This window comes from Buteo buteo, chromosome 6 (assembly GCF_964188355.1).
Source record: "Buteo buteo chromosome 6, bButBut1.hap1.1, whole genome shotgun sequence".
Classification (NCBI taxonomy): domain Eukaryota; kingdom Metazoa; phylum Chordata; class Aves; order Accipitriformes; family Accipitridae; genus Buteo; species Buteo buteo.
The window spans coordinates 30,851,140-30,878,409 of NC_134176.1; the positions used below are offsets into that span (position 1 = coordinate 30,851,140).

Here is a 27,270-nt window from a genome sequence, read left to right on the forward strand (position 1 = left end):
AACTGGATCACATTCTACAGAGTCTCTAAGTAAACCATGAAAACAGACACTGCAATGACAGAAACTTCATCAGAAAGCACTGTTAGTTCCACACAAAAAAAGGGAAATGATTAAAGAGTATGCAAAGCAGGAAGACAATTTTGAAATGAGGTAACTCATCAACTGCAACAGCAGACACACGCTCTGGTTTCCATTGCCCTTTCAGTATAGGTTACAACACCTGTGCATACACACTTTGTATGTCTTCACTAAAAGATTTTGAAATTACTTACAAGGAGTTACTTGAATTGCAAAATTTTTACCACTGTTCTTAGATTAGGATTTTGACCTAAACCAGTGGGTAGTCTTTGGAAATGAAGACCACTCCCTGGAGGGCATTCAGAGGCCAGAAGGAATGCAGAGAGAGCTGTGAAGTATTTGCTGTTGTCAGATGAGTTTTTCTAGGACAGGTAGACGGACCAGAGTGCACTTACTGGTTCCTGGTTATTGTGATCCCAGGGAACTGCCAACTGTCTGTAATTGCTGGCAACAGCTCTGTTCCTTCAGGGCAGGGAAGAGAGGGTAAATACCTTCAGCCTTTAATTATAGCTTGTTGTTACTCCCCAGTTCTGAAGAAATGGAAGCCGCTGATAACACAGTCTGCACAAAGTAGGGCCTAAGAGGGGAACTGATTTTCAAAAGCACAAATAAATGTGCTTGTCACCCTTTGGGGAGAAAGGGGAAATGGAAATAAATCATGGAGGTGGCAGAGAAAACATTCTGTGAAGACTGAATATTGCTGTGCCCTTGTTCATTCCACCCACTTCAAGCCCACCTGAGAGGATCTAATTATGTGCAAAGTGCCACCTTTATCCACCTTGATAGAAATATATTGAGGCCACCTGGACTACTGTCATGCAAATAAGATACTTGTTGCCCAGGTCAGCTGGTTAAGAAGTCCCAATAGTTGTTCAGTAATAAATGCTCTCTAGAAATCAAAAGCTCTGAATTCATTCACAGCTACACCAACATCGATGAATTGTGCTGTCTTTGGCTGGGATAGAGTTAATATTCTTCATAGTAGCTAGTATGGGGCCAAGTTTTGGATTTGTGCTGAAAACAGTGTTGATAACACAGGGATGTTTTCGTTCCTGCTGAGCAGTGCTTACCCAGAGCCGAGGCCTTTTCTGCTCCTCACCCCACCCCACCAGCGAGCAGGCTGGGGGGGCACAAGGAGTTGGGAGGGGACACAGCCGGGACAGCTGGCCCCAACTGACCCGAGGGGTATTCCAGACCATAGGACGTCATGTTCAGTATATAAAGCTGGGGGGAGAAGAAGGAAAAAGGAATGGGAATGTTTGGAGTGATGGTGTTTGTCTTCCCAAGTGACCGTTACGCGTGCTGGAGCCCTGCTTTCCCGGAGATGGCTGAACACCTGCCTGCCCACGGGAAGTGGTGAATGGATTCCTTGTTTTGCTTTGCTTGCGCGTGTGGCTTTTGCTTTACCTATTAAACTGTCTTCATCTCGGCCCACGAGTTTTGTAGCTTTTACCCTTCTGATTCTCTCCCCCATCTCACTGTGAGGGAGGTGAGTGAGCGGTTGCGTGGTGCTTGGTTGCCGGCTGGGGTTAAACCATGACACCTTGATAACAGAATAGTTCCACAGCAGAATGATGATTATGAAGTGGTTGAGCTTTTAAACTTTTTTCCCATTTATAAAGCCAAGATTATCCCATTTCTTAGCTGAGCTACAATTCAGTCACTGTTGGCTCCTATTATAGTAACTAGATTACTAGAACTGGTGGATAAATTCTCAGTAATTAACACTGTACCAAGACAGTATTCTGAAAACAAAAATATCACTGGAAAACTCCCCAAATTTAATAGCAATTTGACAACATTCCTTGTAAATTTGAGAGATTTTATTATATATCACTATATGGTAAAATGTTTACATAAGCTTGTTTTCTTCTGAGTTGTTTCTGGTCTAAAATCACACTACTCCAATTCTTGTTCAAAATACTTCAGAAACAAAAAGAAAAATGGGGTGGTTTTGTGAAAGGGTGGTTATGAAATTAACTTCATCTGTCTACATTTTCTCAAGTATTTGTCATATCTGATCAGTCACTGGTACTTTTCAGTTTCCAAGCTGAAGTCTGTAGAACTGGTTTAAGTACTGAAACAGATGAAAATGTGTTATCCAGTATTTTTTTTTCACGTAGGTCCACCACTTACTGCTTTTTTCGGACATCTTCTGGTCTGATCTGAACTTTGTCATGAGGCTGAACATAAGGTTATCCAAAAAAGAGCATTCTGATCCAATGGCTCTGACAGCTGAAAACAACAGCCTGAGTAACACTTAAGCATGATTTAAATAAAATTCAAACATTTTGGTAGCAAACCTTGATTTAAAGTACTGGAATTTCCTGGAATTTCAAGCTACTTTGCATGTAAACTTTAGTCTGGAGTGAAAATGGGAGAAAGGGAGGAAAAAAGATTGGACAGATTGCAAAGGAAAATTTTGAACTTGCTGCAAATTGGATTTAGACATGGCATCATTCCTGGGAAGAAAGAAAAAGTAGTAGAGGAGGCTAACTTTCAGAAATGTTATATCATTGGTATTTAAGTGGTTTGGTTTTTTGGAGGTGTTTGCAACGGCCTATCAGCCAGGACATAGCCTGCATTGCTACCCCAGGCCTGCAGCTACTGGATGGACCAACGGGGTGATTATCCTGTTGGGAGAGGAGACAAAGCAGAAGCTTGTGGGTTTGGTGGCAGAGGAAACCTTGTCCTTAGGTGTGCCTGTGAGATGGAGGGGGTGCTGTGGTACTCCTGGCTCCTTCCTATCAGTTCTGCTGGATCTTTACATGTAGGATGTGTTTAAAGGATGGAAAACTCAAGGAACTATTTTCTCCATGTAAGTTACAATTTTGGAGAAGAACTATTTAAGGCGTTGGAGAGACCAAGATGTGTTTCCTTAAAAATCTTTTAAACTCCTGTGAAAACTCTGTTCCAAAAAGAGAGTTGGAGTTAGTGTTATCAGGCATGTGCAAAGAGAATGGGAAGCTCTCTCAAGGGAGTGGTGGGGTAGGTGCTGCTACAGTCCTAGAAATGCTCCACAGCTGACATGAAAGGGCCTGAGGAGAAAAGACATTTTATCAGTCAGGACTGGTCTTAAAAGTGACTGTGCCAAATAGCTCTACCAATAGAGGTTGCCCGAAAGGAAACTCAGCAGCATCACTGTGAAGTGATACTGAAAGTATCATTTTTATTTACATAATTTCTACTAATAAAAATAATTCAAATATTTTATATTTCACGTGCCAGTCTTATCTATAACTCTGTCTAAGGCCATCTGACAAGAAAATCCTCAATGCCCTTCTCTAATGCAGCTACGTATTTCAAGATCAGTAGTCCAAGCTACATTAGTTTTGCTTGATTTTATAGTCTGCTATTCTATGTTTTTATAAATCACAACTCGTACTGACAGGACTGCTTTTAATATTAATTACTAGGTTTGCTTTTAGCCCTCATCTGTGATGTGCGCTTGCTCTGACAGCGTAAAGCATCAAGCATCACTGAGCCAAACCAGGAAGCATCAGTAGGCACCAGCACTGTGCCGGCTTCTGCCAGTTGCAAAAAGCTGCTTAAATTTGCTACAGAAGGGGGTGGGGAATGAAACGAACCTGGTGTTAACACAGAGTCAGCACCACCTTATAGAGAATTCAGCCATATTAACAACATACTAACCTAGGGTGCCAATTTTTTGTTTTAAGATAAATATGTAATGTACCTCCTGGTACAATTGTGATGAGCTACCTTTTCACTAAAAGTGATGAATGCAGATGTGTGGTAATGGTGACGGTGTTTTCAAATTCTCTTGTTTTGGAACATGCCTACAGTCAACTGTGATTTACAGATTAGAGTTGATAACTACACAAACTCTCTTTATATTCTGAATTCTGTCGCACAACAAAAGCAGCCATGCAGGGTGTCTAAAACTGCTGTGTCAGAGCAAATCATCCTACAATAGGTATGGGTTAATACTGGAAGACGGTAACGAGTCAGACATTTAGCTTATAGGACAGACAAAGTTGTGTATCACTTTACAGCTAAGAATGTTTTGATGCTTGCATCTTCTAACCAGTTTAGGAGACATCAGGGTATTGGTCCCAGGATCCTGTTTCCTACCATAATTGTTAATCAAGGTAAAGAAGAAAAGCAGATGGGGCTCCAATCTTAAAGTCTTTCGTTACCTTTATTATTTAAAACAGGATATCCTGTTGCTACAGCATAGTTCTTGCTAAGGGATACATGAGGTGCCTGACCCTGAACACAGGAGTCTCACCTGTCCTGCCTAACACCATGGGAGGAAGTCTCTGACTTTCAAATGCACTTTGGGGCTAGTTTCTGCCCACAGTTACATGCACAAACACCTACTGATTTCATTCTGAACTTCATACACCGGCAGGGTACAATATTGTGATGGAGAGCACAATTTACTTCTAAATGTCTGTCTTAAGCCTCCTTCTTGAGATTACCTGCTTGAGATAACTTGCAAGTATATTTGCATATGACTTCTGTGGCCAGTAATCAGTTGTTTTTCTCAAAACATTGCTTATTACTTTCCCATCAAATTACTAGTAATGCTAAATGTTGGGCAATCTTACTAGGCAGAAGTACCAGCCCTGCCTGTGAGTCGGGACTGGATTCTGGCTTTGATTTGTTATCAAAGTTTCCCAATAGGGAAAGAAGCTCTGAGTTGGTGTGACGCTGGGAAGGCCAGCTCCCTTCTAGCTGTGCTCCCTTTCTTTCCAGCACCAGGATGGAATCCTTCCCTCTGGGTGCACCTCATCTTCCTTGTCTTGGTGGGTGACCCCTGGGCCAGGAGATGCAGGCTAGCTTGCAGCCATGCTCCATAGGGAGTGCAGGTGCAGAACGGCTTCTGCTGTCCTCTTGGCTTGCTTCGCACAAGGAAAAGAGTTAGCTCAATACAGTTGGGAGACCACTAACATGTCACAGTGGGGGTACGGGACTTCACAGTTAAACTACTGAGCAGCTTAGCATGGACTATGTTACTCTCTGATCTGCTTTGTAGCCTTTGTCTGAATGTTCTGTTTACTGTAAACTCTGGGGTGGAGATGTCTTTTATCATACCTGTACAGCAAGGCCTGAATCTTAGTTGGGGCCTTTCAATATTTCAATATTTAAAATTCCTACCAATGACACTGATCCTCCACTATGAAATACCTCAGGAATCACAAGCATAAGATTCAGCAGCCCCGGGCTATTCCTTCTCTCATCAGGGTCAGAGCAGGGACTGGGACATAGACTAATTGTTGTAGTCACGGAGCTGTAATTACATACAAACGTAATTGTACATAAATGTTACTGCAAAAATGACACGGACAAATATTTCTACCAACAATAACTGCTGACATCATCAGTGCAACACACCACTCACTACGAGAACACAGTATAAGCAGGTAACATTTCTCTATCAAAATAACTCTGATGCTCCCTAAAAATTAGCTGGCAAGAGGCAATCTCAATGCTTCCCCTCATTGACATACAAGCAGAAAGTCTACAAATGCATTATCAGCTCTTTCTACTCTAAATCTGCAACTTGCTGCTCCTTACATGAACAGATGAGATCTGCCACTGGATCTGCTGAACTTAATTCTACAGAAGGGAACTGTATTCTTGAATCAAGAGTTACCCTATGACACAGACTCTAGAGGATTAATCTTTTGTTGTAGATAGACTAGAAACAAAATGTCTAATTCAAGTCCTTCAGTGTCAGGGTCTCACCTCAAAATGTCAAGCCAGCTAAGATCCTTGTACAAAATTTTGTATTTCTGGAGACTCAGTTTAGCCAAACTCTTACAATAGGTGCTAGTATTTGAGCCAAATTTCCTGCTGGCCCAGACCGGTGAGGCCTTATTGACTTCACTAGAACGGCATTTCTTTACAAAGATAATTTGGCCTGCTGATTTTAAGGCTGGCACTGTATGAAAAAACTGGGTAGAGTACATTCTTGCTTTGATGCAGGCTCAGACACACAATACTTAGTCATTTTAGTAAGTTACCTGTGTCCTCTGAGATCAGTCTTTACACAGAAATTTATACAGACAGCAAAACCCCAACAGGCTACTGTTTTACAGTATAAAAATACAACCCTATAATGCAGAACTGATAGTAAAAGCATGTACAATACGCTTGCATAACAAAATAATGCTGGTGTCTTACCATATATAACTAAGAGTCAATGCAAACAGGACACCGATATTAAAAAGCTTAGCCACAGCAACTTGGGCTGGAATTAGATCGTAACTCCTTTACAGCTAGCCTCATTTTTTAAGGTATTGATAGCAAGTACACAAGAACTGAAACACAAAATCCTGTGCAGTAGTTGGAGTAATGTGTGACCTGTTCATGGAAATTCCATCTTACCAGCATGAGTCAATGGGTGTCTGTACTGGGTCTGGCTGAGATGGAGTTAATTCTCCCCACAGCAGCCCTCACAGTGCTGTGCTCTGCATCAGTAGGTAGAAAGGTGTTGGTAACACCCCAGTGTTTTGGCTACTGCTGAGCAGTGCTGGCACAGCAGCAAGGCTGGCTCTCCAACAGTTTTGCCCCCCACCCCCCACGGCAGGCTGGGGCTGGGCAAGATCTTGGGAGGGGACATAGCCAGGACAGCTGACCTAAACTGACCAAACAGATATTCCATACCATATGGCGTCAGCTCAGATATAAAAGCTAAGTAAAGGGAGACGGAAGGGGGCATTTTTGTCTTCAGGAGCAACCACTGCGCGTACTGAAGCCCTGCTTCCTGGGAAGTGGCCAGACATCGCCTGCTGATGGGAAGTAGAGAATAACATCATTTGTTTTTCTTTGCTTTTGCGCACGACCTTTGCTTTCACTTTATTAAACTGTCCTTATCTTGACCTAGAAGCCTTTCATTATATTTTCTTCCTCCTGTCCAGCTGAGGAGGGGGAGTGATAGAGCGGCTTTGGTGGGCACCTGGCACCCAGCCAGGGTCAACCCACCACAGTGTCCAAAAGGTAAAATGTAGGGTACAAGAAAAATGGGTATGAATCATTTTTCCTGTGCTACTCACCCATCATGTGGAACTCTGACTCCTACGGAGTTAAAACACAGGTGATGAAACTTTTCAAAAATAGGTCAATAACCGTTCATTATATGCCTTCGGAAGTAAGTATACTTATCATTTTCCTTATGTTTATGTTAGTTAACTGAAAGCTCTTAGGCAAATAATTTTATATTTGTACCAATTTTCTCCCATGGCCACTTACTCTCCTACAAACAGGCAGCTCTGCCACAAAGCTCTCTGCTGTCAGATCAAAAAGATTTTCTTTAATTGGTCCGGGTCACAGTTCGAAATGTAGTGAGCAAGGGTAATGTTTTGAGCCTTCATGACTGTATATCCATTTTTCTTCTTCTACCAGAGGTGCTGTTTAATCCAATACAGCCTAGTATAAGTACATTTGAGACATATGAGTTTCTCACTCAAAACCCGCTTCTGCTAAGATATTTTCTAAACAGGAATGTATTGTTTTTAATGTCCAGGGAAGGGTTGTGTTTCTCATCCTTTTCCTTAAATTCAACATAACAGAATGAATTTCAGGGCTCTGAGCTTTGGGGGATTATTTTTGCTCTTTTTGAAAATATTTCTGTTAAGGAAGTTCAAAAAAAGTAGAGTAGCAAAAGAAAAAAAAACACCTCCAAAGTTAAGAAAATAGGAGGAATCCCCCCCAGCATCATTTACTGCATTCACTAGTGATGGGCAAAGAATGAAAATGAACCCTGTCAAAATTAAAAGTCCTTTGTCTCTCTTTGCATAATCATTTTCCCATTTTCAGTCAGTTCTCTTTAATACAGTGTCTAGCCTGGGAATAAGTCCAAAGGGTACAGTGAGGGATAAGTCCCAATACATGCATAATGTGATCTTCATTTAGTAATAAAAACTGATTAAGAGCAAATCAGGTACACAGTTTACTACCTGTAATATATTTCTTAAGGAATGTGTATTCTTTCCTTGCAGGAATATAGATTTGAGGATCTGCAGAAACCTAGTCTCATCTCACTACTGTAATTCTAAATAAAGTCATTTCATCACTTCTGACAAGGATTTAAGTTGTTTGAATGGCACCTTTCCTGCAAACCAAACAATCCAAGGCTTAATTGAGCTTGCAGAGTGCACAGATTATCTTTCTGAACAAATAAACCATTAGTGAAGTACAGTACTTTCCCATTTTCCCTACGAGCCACCAGTGGGGCAAGAAAGTTTTCCTGTTTCGTTAGTAAATGATACAATTTTTTGTCGTCTGTCTCATGTGCTGTAGGACAGTGCTAGCATTGAACTTTTCCATGCTCCACCATAATATTCTGTTGATTTTTCCTGGTTTGAATGAAGGATGTACCTCTTCCAGTTAACAACTAATCCAGAAATTCAGGTTTTAGGAGCTTGGGACTGTTTCTTCTTGCATGTCAAGACATTCAACGGTGGTGAATAGGGCATAATTTCATTACAAGAATAGTAAAAAGCATTAGTAAGCTTTTAAATCTGTAAAAATTACACTCTTTCCAATAAAACTCTAAGTAGCTGGGGTTTTTTAATCCCAGAATATAGCAGAATCATTTGGTGATCAAGACACTTTCTTCTTATTCTAAGTCTTCTCATCAGCACAGATCATTGAAGTTCATTTACAATACTTCTTTGAAATTTTGGGAGCCACATCAGATGCTTGGTAGGATTACATTTGTTTTACTCCCATAACAACGGAGTAAAATAGGAGGAACATATCCCAAATCTTGATTAATCTTCTGATTCAGAAAGTTATAACCTAGTCTGTGCCATTAAAACCAGTAAGAAATACTGTGACCTAAGCCACTGATCTTTCCTTGCACTTGTCTTAGATTGAGATTTATTGCCGTTGACCATGTTACCAGTGGACGGGGTACAGCTAACAGCCTGAAATAGAAAACCATTGCCTAACTTCTGCCTCACTTTCCCTTTGGCAGTCAGAGGCGGAAGGGACACGAGTGAGGGCAGGCTGTGAAGATGGGTTACTTTCTATTTTATGCCCAAATAAGTGATATAGCTGAAGGTAAACTAAGGTAAAAGGAGTTAAGTGATATAAAGCTTACCCACTTCTCACTCCCCAGCCTGGAACACCAAAAAAGTAAATTTATACTTTAAAAAACAAAACCACAAACCCCCACATAGGTGAGTTTACTTAGGAAAAAGCACTGTAATGTATATGATTTTGAACAATAATCTCAGAAAGAAGAGAAGGTAATTTTGGAGTATTTGCAGTTTTCTGAAAACCATGCTCTTCTGTACAATTTCATGTTCATTCACTCAGCTCTGAGGGTAAGAACCTTCCAGGAAGCTGACGCTCTCCTGAGGAGGAGTCTAACAAGAAGAGCAATGACTCAGCCCTCTACCTCCATAAACACCAGCCACCAGCGTGTCACTCACACATTTATCACGTCAGCCTTGGTCATGCGCTCACCACATCAACACGTGTAATTGCAACACTTGGACTCCCAAAGAGGCAACCTCTCACACAGTGCCTGCTGCAGCAGATTGCCCAAGACCGCGCATCGCAAACACGCCACGCTGTGCAGCAGGCACAGAATTGTTCCGTGATTGCCAGGGCTGCAAAAACGGGCATGTACTTTTGGAAAGTCAAGACGCTGACACTGTGTTTGTGCTCCTCAGGCTTGTGCAACAGCAAAGTGGCTAAGAGGAGACCATGATAACACAGGACGATTTAAATAAAAAAGCTTGTACCAACTGCATTCTATTTATGAAAAAGTAAGTTTTCTAGAAGAAAATCTTTTTTAACAATATGCTTAAGAAGTAAGTAAGTTTAAATAGCCAAATTCCGTAAAACTAAACCTTGCCTGATACAGCAAGGAAGTTTCTGTAATATCTGACCTCCTTGCTTCAACATGTGTAGCCCAACATTTATTAACTTTTTCTTTAAAAGTGTAATATTCATCAAGAAAATGAAACATGTATGGAATTCATATTTTGTTTCTGGAGGAGTAGGAACTTTCAGTGTTTTCTACTACATTATTGTGTGGGTGGCAGAGGAAAAAGTGTTACAGCAAAAGGATAAATAACCTGCAAATATCCTAACTGTTTTATTTGGCTGGGCACAGCACTGGCCTTTAGCATAAACTACTCAATTAAATTTGTGGCGGTGTTCAGGGTCTGTTTATGTCACCCTCTGATCTATTTACTCTAGAGGAGTGACTATTTTTGGAAACATCAACTTGGCATGTGTACAGAGGTGGGCAGTACAGCTAACAAAAACATCAATTATACCAGGTTCTAGCTTCCGTATCAATTAAAAATAGACAGAGGAATCTGAGACCTCTTGTTTTGTTTGAATTGCAGGTGTATTTCAGTTTGATTTTTGGCCAGTTTTGTATTTTCTGTAACAAAAGCCCAATCATTCCTATTTGAAGCTTACAATCCTTACTATCATGCTGTGGCATCAACAGCAGCCACACCAGATTTTCTTCTGCTGCTATCAGCTAAAACCATATAGAAAACACCAGCCTGAATATAATACAAAAGCAGTAATAAATATTATTTTTCTTTGAGCTATAAGTGAAAAAACTTTTGTTGGGTTTTTTTCTGTCCCAAGAAGATTTTGCAAAATTCTAACCAAACATGACTTCTTTTCAAACAGAATCAAATCCTTCTGAGAATACCTGCAATGTCTTACCAAGTAGCTGTCTCAAATGGGGTGTCCTTTATAACGTGTCTCAGAAGCTCTCTGCATCCGCAACCCACCGATCCCTGACCCTTGCTACACTGCATGGTATATTTCTCTGTGGTTCATGTGTCCCTGACATAATATTATGCCCATAATTGTACTGATGTTTTCTCTTTTAAAGCCAAGTTTTAATTTTCGGGTAAATACACAGCAAAAATGCTGGTCATTGATCAGTACCTCTGCAAAGGTCAGTCTACATTGACCCTGTCTAACCTAATTTCCAGAAGCATCCTCAGTCACTTACATGTGTGGTCTGCTCAAGTGTAGTGATAAAGAGGAATTCTGTTTTATAGTATTATTTAAGACTTAATATAGTAACATGCCTCAGCAACTCACAGTTCCATAAATGCTAAGACATTTCTGACTCTGGCATTACTATCTTGTTTTTTCATAAAGGAGGAAACAGAGACATACGGTGATTAAGGGATTAGGCCAAGGTTATACATGAAGTGCATGTCAGCTGGTGTTAGAATTTAGGTCATTTTCTTACTGAATGAATAATACATACATTGTACAAGTACAGGCAACTGTAGTTGTTTCTGCAAGTTTCACACACTGCTCAGCGCAATTTTCTTCAAAGCAGCTATGACAGTCAAGCTCCATTACTTGTCACTTCAGTATATGGCATTACTTCCCTTTCCCGTCTGGCTGCACTAATCCACGTAAAGTCCTTCCTCCTCAGTATGCTTAGGCCTAGCACTAACCAACAACAGCCACAAGCTGGAAGTCTGGGGGTCTGAACAAAACTTTGTTTATGTGAAAATTCAAATGAAAGCAAGTAATTCCGTAAAAATGGCTGCTGCAAGTCTTACATCTTTCTTATCTGCTAACTGTACTCTTACTTGCTAGCAATTTCCTTCTCATTAGAGAGCAGGCGCTTTTGAAGGGGTAGTCGCAGCCTGTATCGGTGCTGTACACAGAGGGAGTCTGAAACAGTTAACTTCAGGGGTATCACTTGCTGTGATATAATTCAGTGGAGTACTCTCTGACAACTGCCGAAAATAATTTGAGTGCCCAGTCAGCACACAAAGTGGAAAAAGTATTAATCAGAACATGAACATATATATTGTAAGAAGTATATAATCAATAAAGCAGAGATTATCTAGTCAGCAGACCATTTCTTCTTTTTCAGATTCATTCTGGGGAGAAGAAATCTCATAATGAGGAACAAAAATCACTAGCTGACTCTTAAATATTACAAATGTATCACAATGAAAAAAATCCTGATTCATGACTAAAGCTGTAATACCTTACTTCATACGCTTCCTTTAATATATATAAAAAAATAATTATAGGATATATCAAATTGGGCAATTAATGCAACAGGATGTGGAAGTATTTATGTTTACCCATTTAGAAATAAGTATTTACAGCATTGAAAGCTATTTCCAGTATTTTTAAGTGTTGTACTCCTACTTAATAGTATCTAAAAACCATGATTTGTATTCTTTGCAGATACAATACTTAAACTTTTGATTATGTTCTTAAATTGATCTATATTTTGATAACCTCATCTTCTCCATGGATAACCATGTATCTGTCCAAAGACACCTGAACCAGAAACTGCAGCCTATGTGAAAAGAATGAAACATTTGTTCGATTTCAAAGCTTTTGGCCTTTACAATTGACAATTCGCATTTGGTTTTGGTCTTCAGAAGAAATTCATAATGTTGCTTTAACTGAAACTTCTCTTCACAATAAAAAGCAAAGGAAACTGTTTAAGCATCATGCAACAAGAGTGAGGTCGCTCAGCAGATGAGGTTCTCCTAAGTTTGGCCTAATTCTGCTGCTGCTTCTGCACCAGTGAAAGTGAAAGAAGATCAAGCTTCTAAATTTAAAGACTGCAGACTCAGTCTTCCTACTGTCTCATGTCCTTAACTTTAAGCATATAAGAAGCCTTGCTGACCTCTGAAGGACAAACATAGGCAAAGGATATACATGTAAATCTCAGCAGGGCTGGAAGAAGTGGCAGTTAAGAGAGACATAATACCGTAAGACAGAAAGGCTAATCTGCCTTAGAAATCAGAAATAGAGACAAAGGAACTACTGTTCTTGTATTCTGAAAAAACCCTGCAGCAATAAAGACAACACTTTCTAGAGGCATTATTATAACACCAAACAATAAAAATTTCTGCATTCGGCAAGTTTTAACCAAGCATGACTGCTACTGCCTTTTTGTTCAGCGTGTAGGTTTAGCCTCCTAATTACAGAAAACGTCTATGAGGTAGGTAGGAGCAACATTCGAATGTACGATAATCTTGTTTACTGCGCTTATATTAATGGGCTTAAATTCCTTAGAAAAACGCACGTCATCCTACAGAGGACATTATTTTGAAGACCCTTCTGTTTTAGCCCTTCATTTTACATTTATAGCAGTTTGCCATAAAGTACTTTTAGTCCTTTAAGTTTATAGCAGTTCGCTTCCTTTGTTTTTTAACCACATGCAAGGTAACCCCACAGCATTTTGCAACACGTGTGGCAGGGGGCTACTCTACCGCAAAACGTGTCTCCAGCTACACGGCGCTGTTGCAGTTATCTCAAATCCACTACAGGGTAAGGGCAAGTTAAAACCTCTGCTTTGAAAGACCCGCAACCGAGATGTTTAAACCCATTCACCATCGCCCCTTCAACGCTGGCGCTTGAGGTGGATCAGCGTTTTCAAGAGCGGGCCCTGCACGGTGTCAGCCTCCCCCCGCCCCCCCTCCCCAAACATAAAGAACACTATATTGAAGTAAATGACCGGAATTTGGCATGAAATAAGATGGCCTGTAACCATCAACCCCCCCCCAACCCGACCGCAGGCAGCCAGGGAGAGGCCACCCAAGGCCGGGGGGAGCCGGCGGACACGCTGGGCAGGCCTCGACTCCCGCTCCCGACGGCTCGAGGGCAGCCGGGCGCCCTGGCGGGCTCCGGGACCCCGCTCGCGAGGCTGGCGCCCGGCCGAGGGGGCGGGAAGCCGGGCCCGAGGCTCCCCTCAGGCAGAGGGAGCTGCGCTGGAGCCGGGCGCGGCGACCCCTCCGGAGGCGGGGGTCCCCTCTCGCCGGCCCCGGGAGACCCGCCGCGGACGCAGGCCGAGGCGCGCAGGCCAAGGCGGCGGCGGCGGCGGCGGCGGCGGCGGCGACAGCAGCGCCCGCCCGCTTGAGCGAGGGGGGCCCTCCCCGCGGCGGCGGGAGGCGGGCGGCGGGCCGGTGGCGCAGCGCCCCCAGCGGCCGCTCGGCCGGCGCCAGCTCCTCCCCCCGAGGCCGCGGCGCGGCTCCCTTCCCCCTCCTCCCACCCAATCCCGTGCCGGGCGAAGCGCCATGGATGCCGCTGGCTGCCGCCTGCTGCGCGGCTCGGGCTGCCGCCGCCTCGCCTCTCCCCCCGTCTCCCCGCGGCGCTGAGGAGGGGTGGGCTGCGGCGAAGAGGCTCCGGGAGGCTGAGGTAAAGCGGCGGGGGCGCTTCCGCCGGCGCTGGGGCAGACGGCGCCTTTCCTGAGCCGCCAGGCCGGGTCACCCTGCGAGGCCTGCGGCTCGCCGGGAACTCGAGCGTCGCTGCCCGGGCCTGGCGGGTCGCTGTCGGCAGGCCCGGAGGGAGCGGGCCGGGGCCCTGGGCGGGAGGAGGCGGCGGCGGGCGCCGGGAAATCTCCGTGTGGGGGCCGAGGGGCAGAGCGGGGGCGGCGCTGCCGGGGAGCCCCTCACGCCGGCGGCTCGCCTGTGCGCGGGGGCGGCGGGGAGGGGGGGAGGCGGTGCGAGGGCTCCCCTTCCCCGGGAGGCCGGGTGTGGGGAGGGGGGCCCGAATCCCCGCGCGTGGGCCTGGGGCCCGTCTGGGGGGGCTGTCTGCGTGTGTGTGTGTGCGTGTGTGCGTGCGTGTAGGCCCGGGCGGTCGGGGATGAGTTTAGCTGCGGCCTGGCCCCTTTTCTGGTGCGGCTCTCCTGGGAGCCCCGGCCTCTCGCCCTGCTCTGTTTTCTGCTCGGTGGTTCGTTTCCGTCTGGTTAGAGCCCGTCTGGGCTGGAAGAACAGCAGGTGCCTGTATTGAACTGACCCCGCTTTCACTGTCTCTTAATTTCCTTGTTTCTGTTGCCTTCACCCTTTCTTTTCCCCCTTCCTCCCCCCCCACCCCAACCTGAAGTTGACGACTTAGTCGCGTTAAGGAGAGGTACTTCTACTTACAGTATGATCCCACTTGTACTAGCTGAAAGTAGTTTTATTTAGTCTTGGAACAGGAAATACTGTCTGTAAACAGCTCGGAGGACCATAGGCATTGTTTAAAGCACAGAGAATGAGTTTAGGAACATTTTGAATTACTTTTTACAGCAAGACTGCACAATAACAAAAATATATGTAACTGGCAAGCAGTAATTGAGTGATCTATAAATGTCGTTATGGCTCTAAATTACAAAAACATCATATCCGTCGTACTTTTGTTTTGTCATGTCTTTGAGTTCAAAGCTGTTGTGAAACAGCACTACTGATTCAGTGTATGTTTCTTCATCTAATTCCAATTTCTGACTCCCTTTTGTAGATGTGCCCTTGATGGAGTTATTTTTTAACTATTAACTCATTAGCAGCAAGTAAACAAGCAGGCAGACTTTGTCCAGATCGAGCTTCTTCCCTCCCCGACTCCCCCCTCAATTTGTCGGGACACTGTCCAGCATTACATATTTACCTATGAGTTTGGTAAACTAATTATTTTTTTATAAGCCGTATTTAAAAAATAGTCAATTTTTTTCCTTGTGTGTTCAATTTGGAGAGACTAGTTTGTAACCTTTTAGTTTTTATATGAAAGTAGTCATGTTTGCTGTGTTCTTAGGCATGGGAGGTGAATTTGACTATTTGTTAGTAAAACGCAAAGCAAGCACATAGGTCAAAAATATCCCTTTAACATTTTAAAGGGACTTTTTTGGTCTTAGGCTTGCATGTGCAACCATGGCATTGGGCCAACAAATAATGTTGTTTTCCTTATATGTACATGAATTATTTGAATTATTCACTGTGTTTTTTTAATAGCTATGAATTAGATACATTTTTTTATAAAACCCCCCACCAAACCCTTAACTCGAAAATGAAAGTGATTCTTAAATTGTCTTTTTTATCCTTTGACTTAAAAAGCTTATGTTCCTTATGTTCGAATGGTATTTTAAAAGATGAAGGATTAATAAAACTTTTGCAAAGATTCTGCAAGTCTTTAGTTGTACATCTCAATTTTTTTGTTTCGTGGATTTGTATTTAAAATGTGACATTTGATGTCTTTCTATATTTGAATACTTCAGTGAGGAGGTAATCTTTCAGAAAATTGGACACTTTATAAAGTGGTATTAAATGAAAGGGGGGGTAGGCAAGACAACACTGTTTGCATTAGCTTTGAGAATATACAAAAGGGTTAAGCACAGGTTTTTCTACTTAAGTTTTAATTTTGAGTTATCCTATAAATAAGAGTGGATTCTAAGTCTTTCTTGATTGTCAGCTGGAACTAGAGATTTATTTCCAGTGAAACAGAACAAACTCATTACTGTTTACTTACATATAAAGCTTTGGAAAAAAACCGAAATATGTGGAAGTTTTCTTAATGTCAGCCGAAAAATATGCTATACATTTTAGAGAGAAGCAAATCCAAAAAGTTTAAAGACAAGATTGTGGTGATGATTTTTTTTTTTTTTTTTTTTTTTTTTTACTTTCCAGGTGAAAACTGCAAAAGCCTGGGGCTGGCTGAAGAGAGATACTGATTGTGCTCAAGTTAGTCTGGCTTGAACAATTAAAGGATATTTTTGGTACTTTTTAATTTAAGTGGAGGCAGCTTTTTTTTTTTTTTTTTTTTTTTTTTAAAAAGAAACATGGCAGATGTGGACCCAGACACTTTGCTGGAATGGCTGCAGATGGGCCAGGGAGATGAAAGGGATATGCAGCTAATAGCACTGGAACAGCTATGCATGCTACTTCTGATGTCAGACAACGTGGATCGCTGTTTTGAAACGTAAGTAGTTTTGGCTTTCGTTTGTGGAATGTTATTTTCCTCTCTCGGTAGCTGTGTATAACATTTAATATTCCTAGAAACTTTCAACCTCAGAAATGTTTTTACAGACTGAACTTGAGTGTAGATCACTGAACTGATGATTTTCTGTTAATATTGTGTGAAGTACCGTTGTCTGATTAAAAACTGTAGTGTGAGTGATCTGCAGTGCATGTTCTGACACGTGATCTGATAGTTTAATTTTGAGAAATGTGTTCAGAGTTGCAGTGTGGAAGTGTTGGGGTTGTTTTATTTTGGTTTTAATGGTAGAGAAAAATTTTTTTTGCATTAAACTAAAATGATCACCTAAATATATTTAAGCATCCATACTCTTGCAACACTTTTCTCGAGATATAGTAGCTTTTCCTAAGCTCTGTATATCCAAACAAAAATCACAAATATTAACCACTGTTCACACAAATATTTTGCCCCTTCTTTGAAGAATGTTGCTGTTCATGCCACCCTGCTTCTCAACTGCATTTGTACACTTCATATAGCACAATCCCTGCTCTCACTGCTTTTTATATTTCTCACAGCACAAAATGCTGATGTAACCACTTCTGTTACTTAATAGTGTTGCTGTGCATGTGTTACACTACTTCCTGTGAGGGCCCCAAGTAGTCTAGAAAGGAGGTAGCAAAAGTGTAAACAATCACAACTTTAAAATCTGACACCTCTTACATTTTTGGGGGGGTGTTTTTTTTTTATTTGTTTTTTTTCCCTGGTTCTGCTTTTGAGACTCTTACATCTCTTTTCCATCTTTTCTTCATTACTCTCACTTTCCTTTGTTTTGCGTCTCAGAGTATGGCTAGTGTCTTTCTGATATATCCTGCTTCTTAGGAGTGTGGGTTTAGCAGCATTTAAGAGGGTAGCTGTTTGCTACAGTGTTTAGTTTTGTAGCCCTAAAGAAGAGAACAGTTTTTGGGCTTACCTCTTAAATGCTGTTCATTTTTCAGGACTGCCTTTAGTACAGGAAGTGTAAAATTCATACATTTCTAAAATCTGGATTTGTAGTAGTTATGTGAGCACAGTTTCGTACACTGCTTTAGAATTTAAAATTGCCTTATCTTGGCCTTGATGCGCTTACAGGTAAAATACTGCCTTGGAAGAGACTTACTGTAGGGAGATGCATTCGACTTCCCTATCTGTGCCTCATAGCACTGATACTGGTGGAGCACTGTTTTCAGCCTTGGAAAAGCTGATTTACTGAGTTCTTAATTTGCATATGTAGAAAAGAATTTGGTAGTTAAGAATGAATTTTTCTGACAAATCTAGGGTAACTTCTTCCTTCAGTATATTCAGTATAGAACAGAAGTAGAAGTTTGGGCATAATCATTTGTAAGGATATCTTCTGGGTATTTGAGAATCAAAAATGAAATGTCAACTTAAAAAATATAAACCAGTTGTGGGTTTTATGCATTTTGTTTAGAACAGACTTTCATCTCAATATAAAAGAATTAGACAGTCCAAGTGCTTTTTTTTCTTGACGTATAGATAATGAATGCTCTGTTATTGCAGTGTTGTGGTTTTAAAATTAGGTTTTATGTCTGAAAGAAGAAACATTTAAAATACCATTTGGCATTTTAATTTTTGTTTTGAGCCTTGGTATAATTTAATTTTTCTTGTCTTCTAAGTTCTTGATCTCTTTTGCTGTTGTAAGCTTCCCTCAAACAGAAGAGAATAAAGTGTAAATTGGGAAAAAGTTATCAAGGTTCCTTGCCTGTTGAAGTGATTTTACAGTAAAGTTAAGACTACTTTTGATTGGCACCGTGAATATACTGAAATATGGTTCCACAGTATTTGGTGAGCTGACATGGCAGCTCATTACCTTCAGAAGGGAGAGCTACTTCTTCCCATTTATCACTCTATCATTTTTATTCCTCCCAACCATATTCTTGCTTCACACCAGGATCAGGGTTTACTGGACACCTCTATTCACTAAAAGAGCAAGCTGCTCTTTAAACCACTGATGAAGATGGCTAGTTTTCTGCCATTACAGTGAATTACAGCAGATTGTAGATGTGTCTGACGAGCACTGGAGGTGAAACTGCATAACTGGAAATATGAGAGAAGCAGAGAAAGGTATACACTCTTCAGTGGAGAACTTCTCAGTGGATTGTCTTGGGTGTCTGTGGTATCACAGCCTGCATTTCAAAATTATTTATTTTGAAACTCTGTAAGAAATAGATGATGTCTTGAAAAGTATTTTTAAAGTATTTCCAAATGACAGTTCAAGTAGCCAAAACTGTCATGTGCTGAGAGAGTGTAACTAAAATAATCCTTGATAATATTTTAAAGTTGCTTTTCAGTTATGTTTTTAAAGGAATTATTGCTTGTCTAAACAGGAGACTTACTATGTGACGGAAGGGTTGCCAAATACATTTTTCAGGAACCAATTTTGAAAATGGTTTGAGTGTATGCCTGATTTATAACGTGGACATATTTTTCTGTTGGTAAGAAAACCAACCTCTAGACTTTACAACATTTTTTCTTCTGTTGAGCAAGAAGAGCATTCCCAAATTTTTGTATGCTGTGCAGATGTTATTTCAAGATCTTGGAATTGTTTATTGCTATTAATTATGTTGACTAAGAAAATTTTAAGAAAGTTTTTCATCTGTGGAATCCAGCAACTGGAACATGGAAGGTGGAATCTTAAAACAGTCAATTTCTGGGAGAATGAAATGCGATGTTTTTCGTATTAGTCCAGTTTTGCATAAGAAATGATTTGCTCTTATGGCGTAAGCTAAGAAAAAACTCATCATTTTAGTGAAGTATGTCTGGTGATTAAAAGCTGCATGTGGTGAGGACTGGCAAAGCTATGAAACAGAGACACATGAAAAATATTGACGTGAATGCTGTGCGTTTTCCCTAAAATCACAACACTGTTTCCAGACTGTTTCCTTACGGAGTTAAGGCCAGTACACAGTCTCACTTAGCAAAGAAAAATCACAAACTAGGAGGAAAAAAAGTGTAAAGAGGGCCACAAAGGTGATCAGAAGGATGGAGCACCTCCCCTGTGAAGACAGGCTGAGAGAGTTGGGGTTGTTTAGCCTGGAGAAGAGAAGGCTCCAGGGAGACCTTATAGCAGCCTGCCAGTACCTAAAGGGGGCCTATAGGAAAGATGGAGAGGGACTCTTTATCAGGGACTGTAGTGATAAGACAAGAGGGGTAATGGTTTTAAACTAAAAGAGAGTAGGTTTAAGGAAGAAGTAAGGAAGATGTATGGAAGAAATTCTTCACTATGAGGGTGGTGAGGCGCTGGAACAGGCTGCCCAGAGAAGCTGTGGATGCCCCATCCCTGGAAGTGTTCAAGGCCAGGTTGGATGGGGCTTTGAGCAACCTGGTCTAGTGGGAGGTGTCCTTACCCGTGGCAGGGGGATTGGAAGTAGATGATCTTTAAGGTCCCTTCAACCCGAACCATTCTATGATTCTGTTGAAATGATAGATTCAAAATCTTGTACTTCATTATTGCAGTAAAGTAATAGAGTTACTTTGCGAACATATTCTCAAGGAAAGGATATCTTTTAGAGCTAATAATTTGTTTCTGTACAAGTGTAATGGATATTGAAACTAGTGTTTCAGATCAAATCAGAAAAATGGAAGTAGGCGCAAATGTATGGTGGTGTATTTTGTAGTGTTCCGGCAAAGTTCTAGCAGCATCACAACAGATTGCGGGGTATGCAGCCAGTAACAGGTAGTGGTGCCAAATAATTGATGTTTCTTTACTTCTCCCCAGATTTGCATATTACATCTGATTAAATTATTTTTAGTGTTACTCATGTTAGCATTACAAAAATCGGCGGCATATTCATCTTCTGGTGATAATGAGTCACAGACACTGTTAGTCCCTTAGCATGAAGAATGGCTAACATTTTACCAGCAGCAAAAGCTAGTAGCTTGAACTACAGAAACTTAATGAGTGAATAGGAATGGTTCTGTTAAATAGTTGGAGTAAAATAGCTAAACTCATTGCAATTTTGTTAGTCTCAAATTGTAGTTAAACTGTGTGCTATTTAGTCAACTTTAACAGGAGTTTTAAGTATGCATTTTATATAAACATAACTGAAATGGTATTTTTAGTGTTTAAATTGTTACAGGTGATTTCAAAGACAACGTAGAGGCTGTTAGTTACAAACTCCCATTATTAATATTGCCCTTTCCCACATAGGTGTGTTTCAGTTTATCTTTTTTCACTCTGATCGTTTCACTTTATTTTTGGCGAAATAAAATAAGAACCCCTCAGATCTGGGCTTTGTGTTGCTATTTTCTTTACCTATTTGCAGAGTAGAAGTATTTAGCAAGGAACATGTTATTTAATTATTTTCCTTAATTATAAGGAAAACAGGTAGAACAAGACAGTTGTATAACAACTAAAGTAAAACCTGAGTAAAATCTTTTCTGCACTGAACAGATGAAATAGGCCTTATTAATGCTCAGAAAGAGAAAGCGTGCCTTCCCCTTTGGCTCTGCCCTAAGTCACCTCTATTTAGCATTAACAGATTTGGTCAGCAAAGAATTATCAAGAGTTATCAGCTAATTTGACAAATAAAAGCAGAAATTATACAAAGGATCAGAATTTGGGGTTTTAATGTGTAAAACAGAAATCCTTTCAGTTTATTTTTTAGATCAAATACGCTTATTTTAATTTACATTAAACCTTGTTCTTTCTTAAGTATGTATTCACTACAGAAAAGGTATATCTTTACTTTGTATTTGCTAACATGTAATAACAAATGTAAGAAGAAATTCTAGTGAAGCAAAGACTGCATTGATGTGAGCTAGTGAGACTGTTGTAGAGTAACGTGGAACAGTTTAGCTTTACCTCCACCTGATTGCTTAAAACTACAGGCTCCTGTCTTTATCAGGATTGTATAACTCCAGTAAATCAAAATTAGAGAGAGAGAGAGAGAGAGAAACCCAATTTTTCTATTAGAGATATGGATAGGAATCCGAAGTGGTGGTTTTCAGGCCTATTTTTAAAGTTTGGGCTGGCTTTAGAAGCATCTTTGTAATTCAGACAGTGGTAAAGTGCCCTTTAACAGATCTAACAATCATGCTAAAACTAACAGGCTGAGAGGGCAGTTCTGTCTGTATCAAGGTGGTTTCATGTTGTGTGTCCTACAGATTTGCTTCTGTTATTTTAAGGAAAGAAAAAAAAAAGGCCATTATTACATTATTACAGTTTTGTGCTGGAGTGCAGCAGTGACTAAATTAGGATAAGTATTGCTGTCAGCAGTAGACTACAGTTTTCATTATTTTAAACTATGCAAAGCGTATGTTCTTAGTGAATTACTGGTTTGGACTAATGCAGACATCTCTCAGTAAAGGAAATTTTGTAAGCTTTACAATGGCAAGACTCACGTGATTCCTACTAACTTTTTTTGCCTTTTAGTGAAGGCAGAGGGTGTGGCAGGAGTGAAATGCCAGCACTGGAGTGGCTCATTCTGTGGACTCCAATATGGTGGGATCTTCAGCATCCTGTAGAGTGCTTTTCTGAGATGGAAGTAGGGGAGTGTGCTGTATTTTTCAGGGAGCTATCTTGTTTCAGCATAATGTTTAGAACTATTTCTAATTTTTAAGGCTTTAGTTTGTTGGGCAGTTGGGTTCTTTTCAATGTTAAGAGTTTTAACACACTAACATCTTTCTGGTTGCTCTTTGTAAAATGGGAATTGTGGCCTCATTGTCACGGGTATTATGGAGATTAATTAGCCTTGTCTAGTCATTTTGAGAATCTTAATTGTTGCAAAGGCCGGAAGGGAAGATTAGGTCATCTAAATTGACATCCTGTCTTCTGTCATAGGCCCTATATTTTACCTGGTTATTATTGAATTGAGCATCTTGTTGGATACAAGCATAATGTGTAGCTAATGGTTCCAGTAGGGCATCCTACCTAATTTTACCCCCTGTTTTGGTATTTAATCTGCTGCCTAGTTGTCTTTGTTGTTGAAATTTGCTTGTCCTTTTCCATGTGAATTGGCCAGGTGTGGCAGGCAGTCAGTCCACCTTTTCCTATTGGATTAAAAGCCAATACCATTCTTACTGTGAATGTACTTGCACACAAGGATCTCATCAGCTCTTGATCTTCCTCCCCCTCTCCAGTTCTTCAATTTCCAAGTTTTTCAGAAATATTTTCCAGTGTTGCCTTCATCCATGCTGTTTATAGTAGTACATTTAACTTACTGTTATCAGTTATACATCCCAAATTTAGTTAGATGTTTCCAAAACATGATACAGGAAGTGTGGTTCTAGTTATTTATCTTCAGAGTTGCTTTCCAGTGTATGATTGCTTGCCTCTTAGGTATGGCTTGATGTATTACCTAGACTAAGATCTGTAACTTGGCATTTGTGTGTGTTAAGACACATTCTGTTTAAATGAGCGTGTGCCTTGTGAGTAGTCCAGACAATTCTGTGTAACTCGTCACACTGTCACTATTTACTAGTCTGCCTTTTTTTTTTTCCTTCATTTTTTTCCCAGTAGTATCATCAAGTAGCCTTTGTTTCATTCAGGGTTTTGTGTGTGAGAGAAAATAGAAGTGATTCTTGCAAGTACTACGCAAAACATGGGTGCAGAATTTTAAGGCAGTGAGTTGTTGACCTTTCAAAAGATTCCATCTCCTAATAGATTGGATAAGACCAATGAAATAGATGTCACAGGAATTTCAAATAGTGGGCTTCCTTTCTTTAATGGCTGTACTAGTCAAATTATTTTACATATCAGCCTCTTATGAGCAGGCTATGTAAGAGGCATAGACAGCATAGATGATCAGTAGACTGGTAATGGGGAAATTGAAGTTTTCTTGTTTAAGTCGGTTTTCTTTTTGAGCACCTGGAAATCTAGCAGAAGCTTGTGGGGAGATGTGCATATTTAGGCACACTTAGGAAATCATACTTTTTATTTTAATTGCTTATTTCATTTTAGAATGTTAACAAATGTAATGTGTACTCAAACCATTATCTGTTTGCACAATTGAGGTTGCTACTAGTGGAAATCACAGGCAGAAGTATCTGTAGTTTCAAGTTCTTTAATTTATTCAGCTATTGTGGACCAAGTTTCTGCAAAATATTTACAAAATGCTGGATAGGAGAACAAGCATATGTGGAATTACTACCCTGAGGCAAGGCATGTCTTTTATAAGATACTGAAAAATGCAAAAGGCAGCCCAACACATCCTTTGTAAATTCAAGAGCAAAGCTAATGATAATTTATTTAGAAAAATTTATTTAGAAATTACTTATCCTGCAGAAGCTGTTTCTTTTTGTGCATTTTTTCTTTTTGTTTCATTTTACACAACTGATATTTACTGAATGTGTAGTTGAATGCTTAGGTGATGTGTTCCCTCCTAATAGTGAACTGTCAGAAGAGGGTTCAGCTGTCTGTACTTTATTTAGCTAAAAGGAAGTTTGAAAGCTTTCTAAATATCAAATTTGAATTCTAAATTAATTTCTTTTAATTTCTAATAATGCAGAGTTCCTGCTGGAACAGATACAAGGTGGAGTTGTTAATTCTCTAGCTTTATTTTATTTGCTTGAGCTGTGATTACAGTTAAGAGTAGAGATTCAGAGTTGTAGAAGCTTAATATTTTATAATTGAGGTAAAAGATCTGAAATTAGCAGTTAATTTTTAGTTGCTTCTTCCTCGCGCCTTTAAAATACTGTGTGGTATCGCGAAAGTTTTATGTATAAGTGGATGTTTTCTGGCCTTTGTTCTGTAACAGCATTGTAAGAAAACAGTGTAAATACAGTATGTTTTGGAAATGGGTCCAGAAGAATACCTGTAGGCAACACAGGTGTGTGGGCAGTTCTCTTGTGGATGATCTTGATTACTCTGCTGATGTTTTTGGTTCATATATGGAAAGAAAATGTTTTTTCAGCAGAAGAAACAATAAGGGAAAGTCTGAGATCTCCTCCAATAGAGAGAACTACAGAAAGGAAAAAAAATCATTAATAAATAATAAGTTGGAATTGCTATTGCTTTAAGAACAAATCAGTTGTGCAGGATGTATGTTTTTGAAACTTTAAAGTTGTGTGACACAAGTCTTTAAATAGTATATTTTTCCTCAAAAACAGTTACTAATGAGGTTTAGATTCAGTATTTTAATTTGTTTAAAATTATTGTATATTAAATAATTATTAAATAGTTTAGGCACATGTAATTCCTTATTTTCCCACTTCTAACTGGTCTCAGCAGATGGTATGCATTGAAGATCCAGCACAAATGCTGGCAGGCAGCTGAGCTTGGTTTTCTTCCACAAATCACATGTCTTGGACCAAGCTTTGTCACATGGCAGGGGTTATGAATCAACTGAATCCAGCAGTTACTCTGGAATTGAGTAACACACCCTAATGGTGGCAGTACTTGTGTTAACCATTTGGGGGATGAAGTGGGGTTGTCTTTTTTTCCTTCTTTTGGGTTTTAAACACAACCCTAGTCTTTAAACTACCATTATTGTTGCTGTTTTAGCTAGGGCTTTTAAGTGCATTTAAGATATGAAATGTAATTATAGAAATAAGTTTACAGTGTCTATTTTTAGTTCCTTGGTATCTTTTTACACTGGCAAGCTGTAAAATCAGCTGAGTCACTTCATTCGAGTTTAAGGGCTTAGCGCTGGCAGGAGTTTACTGCTGTTGCTATTGAAGAATTTTGCATCCCTGTGGATAACCTGGTTCCTAAAGAGGGAACGGAGTGGGGGGGGAAGGAGATTCAGAGGTGTGTCAGTTATGCTGATTATAATGCTGTAGTAATATAATTATATTGATAACTTTCCCTAGCCTTTCTTGACTTCTTATCAATACAATTGTGGTATTTGGAAAATATTTTTAGATCAATTAAATTTTCTGCAGAGGAAGAATGTATATTAAAGAACTTGTGTATCATGGTCTTCACAATCTAATAAACTCATTTTAACACTGAAAACAGGAATATGTTTTTTAATAGAAATTATACAGAATCAGCACTTTTAAAATGTGGTTTAGTTCTTTTCTTGATGTCAGTATAGGGGACAGAGAATGCTCTACTACCCTAGTCTTAGTGGATTAGAATATAAAGAGTAAATATTGATACTGAATAGTAGTTATTTCAGACTTTGTAAAAACTGTTATTTACAAACCTGTCTTCCAGCAAGATCTTTGAAATGTGGTGGGTGGAAGACTCAGAAGATATTAAGTAGCAGAAGCTCTTATCCTGGGAGTACAGAAATGAAGTTGGGTGGACATACAGAACTGAGAGACTTAAAGTAATTAGCAAGAGCTCTAGTGCCAGTTGCAGAGTAACCTTGTTTAACTCACTCAAGTCAGCCTTTCACTAAGAAGAAGCACAGAGTAACCTCATTAATTCACCAAGTTGGTCCCTAGTGACTCTTCTAAAGTACTTTTAAAAAGTACTTTAGGAAGTGCCCAATATGATGTTAATATTGCTTCTTAGAAATTAAAATCTAAAAAGATTTTCCTTTAATTTTCGTATTCATTAGGAGAAGTGCCTAAATAGAAATCTGAACTTTGGAGCTATTGATTAGCTCCTATTAGTCATTATTTTCTAGTTTGAAAGAACAAAAACTATTAAAAAAAGATATTTTTTTTTCTTCCCCATATTAAAACAAACTCACCACTATCTTTTTGTTTGTTCCACTGCAAATAGGTCACTGTGAACGGAGTGATTCTCCTCGCCCAACTTTGAGAATAAAGCAACATTATTTTTTTTTCTGTCATAATTTTTTTCTTTCTGAGATTTATTACTGCTTTTCGTTAATACATGGTATAGATGAAGGCAACGTGGTGAAACAGATTTTGATATTGGGTTGTTTTAAGTTTAGAAATTATGCGCTTTGCTTTTTTTTGCCCTTCGTGGGAGTTGAGGCCTGCAGTGATGAAAGGTTTATTTGTGTTCTTTTCTCTTGGAAATCAAAAGCATCATCTGTCAGTAGATGGAAATGTACTCAAAGCTGAACATTGGTTACTGTCCTGTCACATCAGTTCACTCAGTGTTGTAGTTCTGCCCTCAGCCTCCCTGCTGTCCTGGGAAGTTTTGGCAGCTTTGTTTTTCCCATGTAGACAGTTTTCTAAAGGCAAGTCCAACGTGCAGCCACTGTGGTACAGACACTCCTGAAATGCTTTGCTTCACTACCTGTCAAAGTACATTTTAGTTCTGAGCATAATCTTAGTTGGAACAGCATTAGGGTTTATATTCGTGATGGAACCTAATCTTCTACAGCAAATATCTGAGATGGTTTTAGGTCCCTTTGATCTATTTTGGCCTGCCTAAGGAAGCCCGTAGGGATTTACCTTGGAATTAAGGTGTAATAGTGACGCATACGTAACATGGCTTGTCTGACTCACTCTTTGGTTCCTACTGGTGCTGATTGTATTTGCTTATCTGATGCTTCATTAAAAAGAGAGGCTGGTCCTCAGAAAGTGCTCTTCTCAGGACCTGGTTGCTAGAATTGCTTCCAGGTGAGCAGTGGATTTCTCTTCCCTGTGCTGCCTTTGCTTACA

At 40.2% G+C, this 27,270-nt stretch overlaps 1 protein-coding gene across 11 annotated transcripts in view; it reads left to right on the forward strand.

The window, feature by feature from the left end:
- Positions 1-14,076: 14,076 nt before the first annotated feature.
- The window catches only part of HECTD1 (HECT domain E3 ubiquitin protein ligase 1), a 65,300-nt gene continuing 52,106 nt past the window's right edge, over positions 14,077-27,270 (forward strand). For 10 of the 11 annotated variants that reach the window (XM_075030333.1, XM_075030334.1, XM_075030329.1 and 7 more), the window contains exons 1-2: positions 14,077-14,217; positions 16,455-16,746. In XM_075030333.1, the coding sequence (XP_074886434.1) occupies positions 16,607-16,746 (140 nt within the window). In that variant the 5' untranslated portion in view covers positions 14,077-14,217; positions 16,455-16,606. The remainder of the gene's footprint in view (positions 14,218-16,454; positions 16,747-27,270) is intronic. The other variant, XM_075030325.1, reaches the window with a different exon arrangement.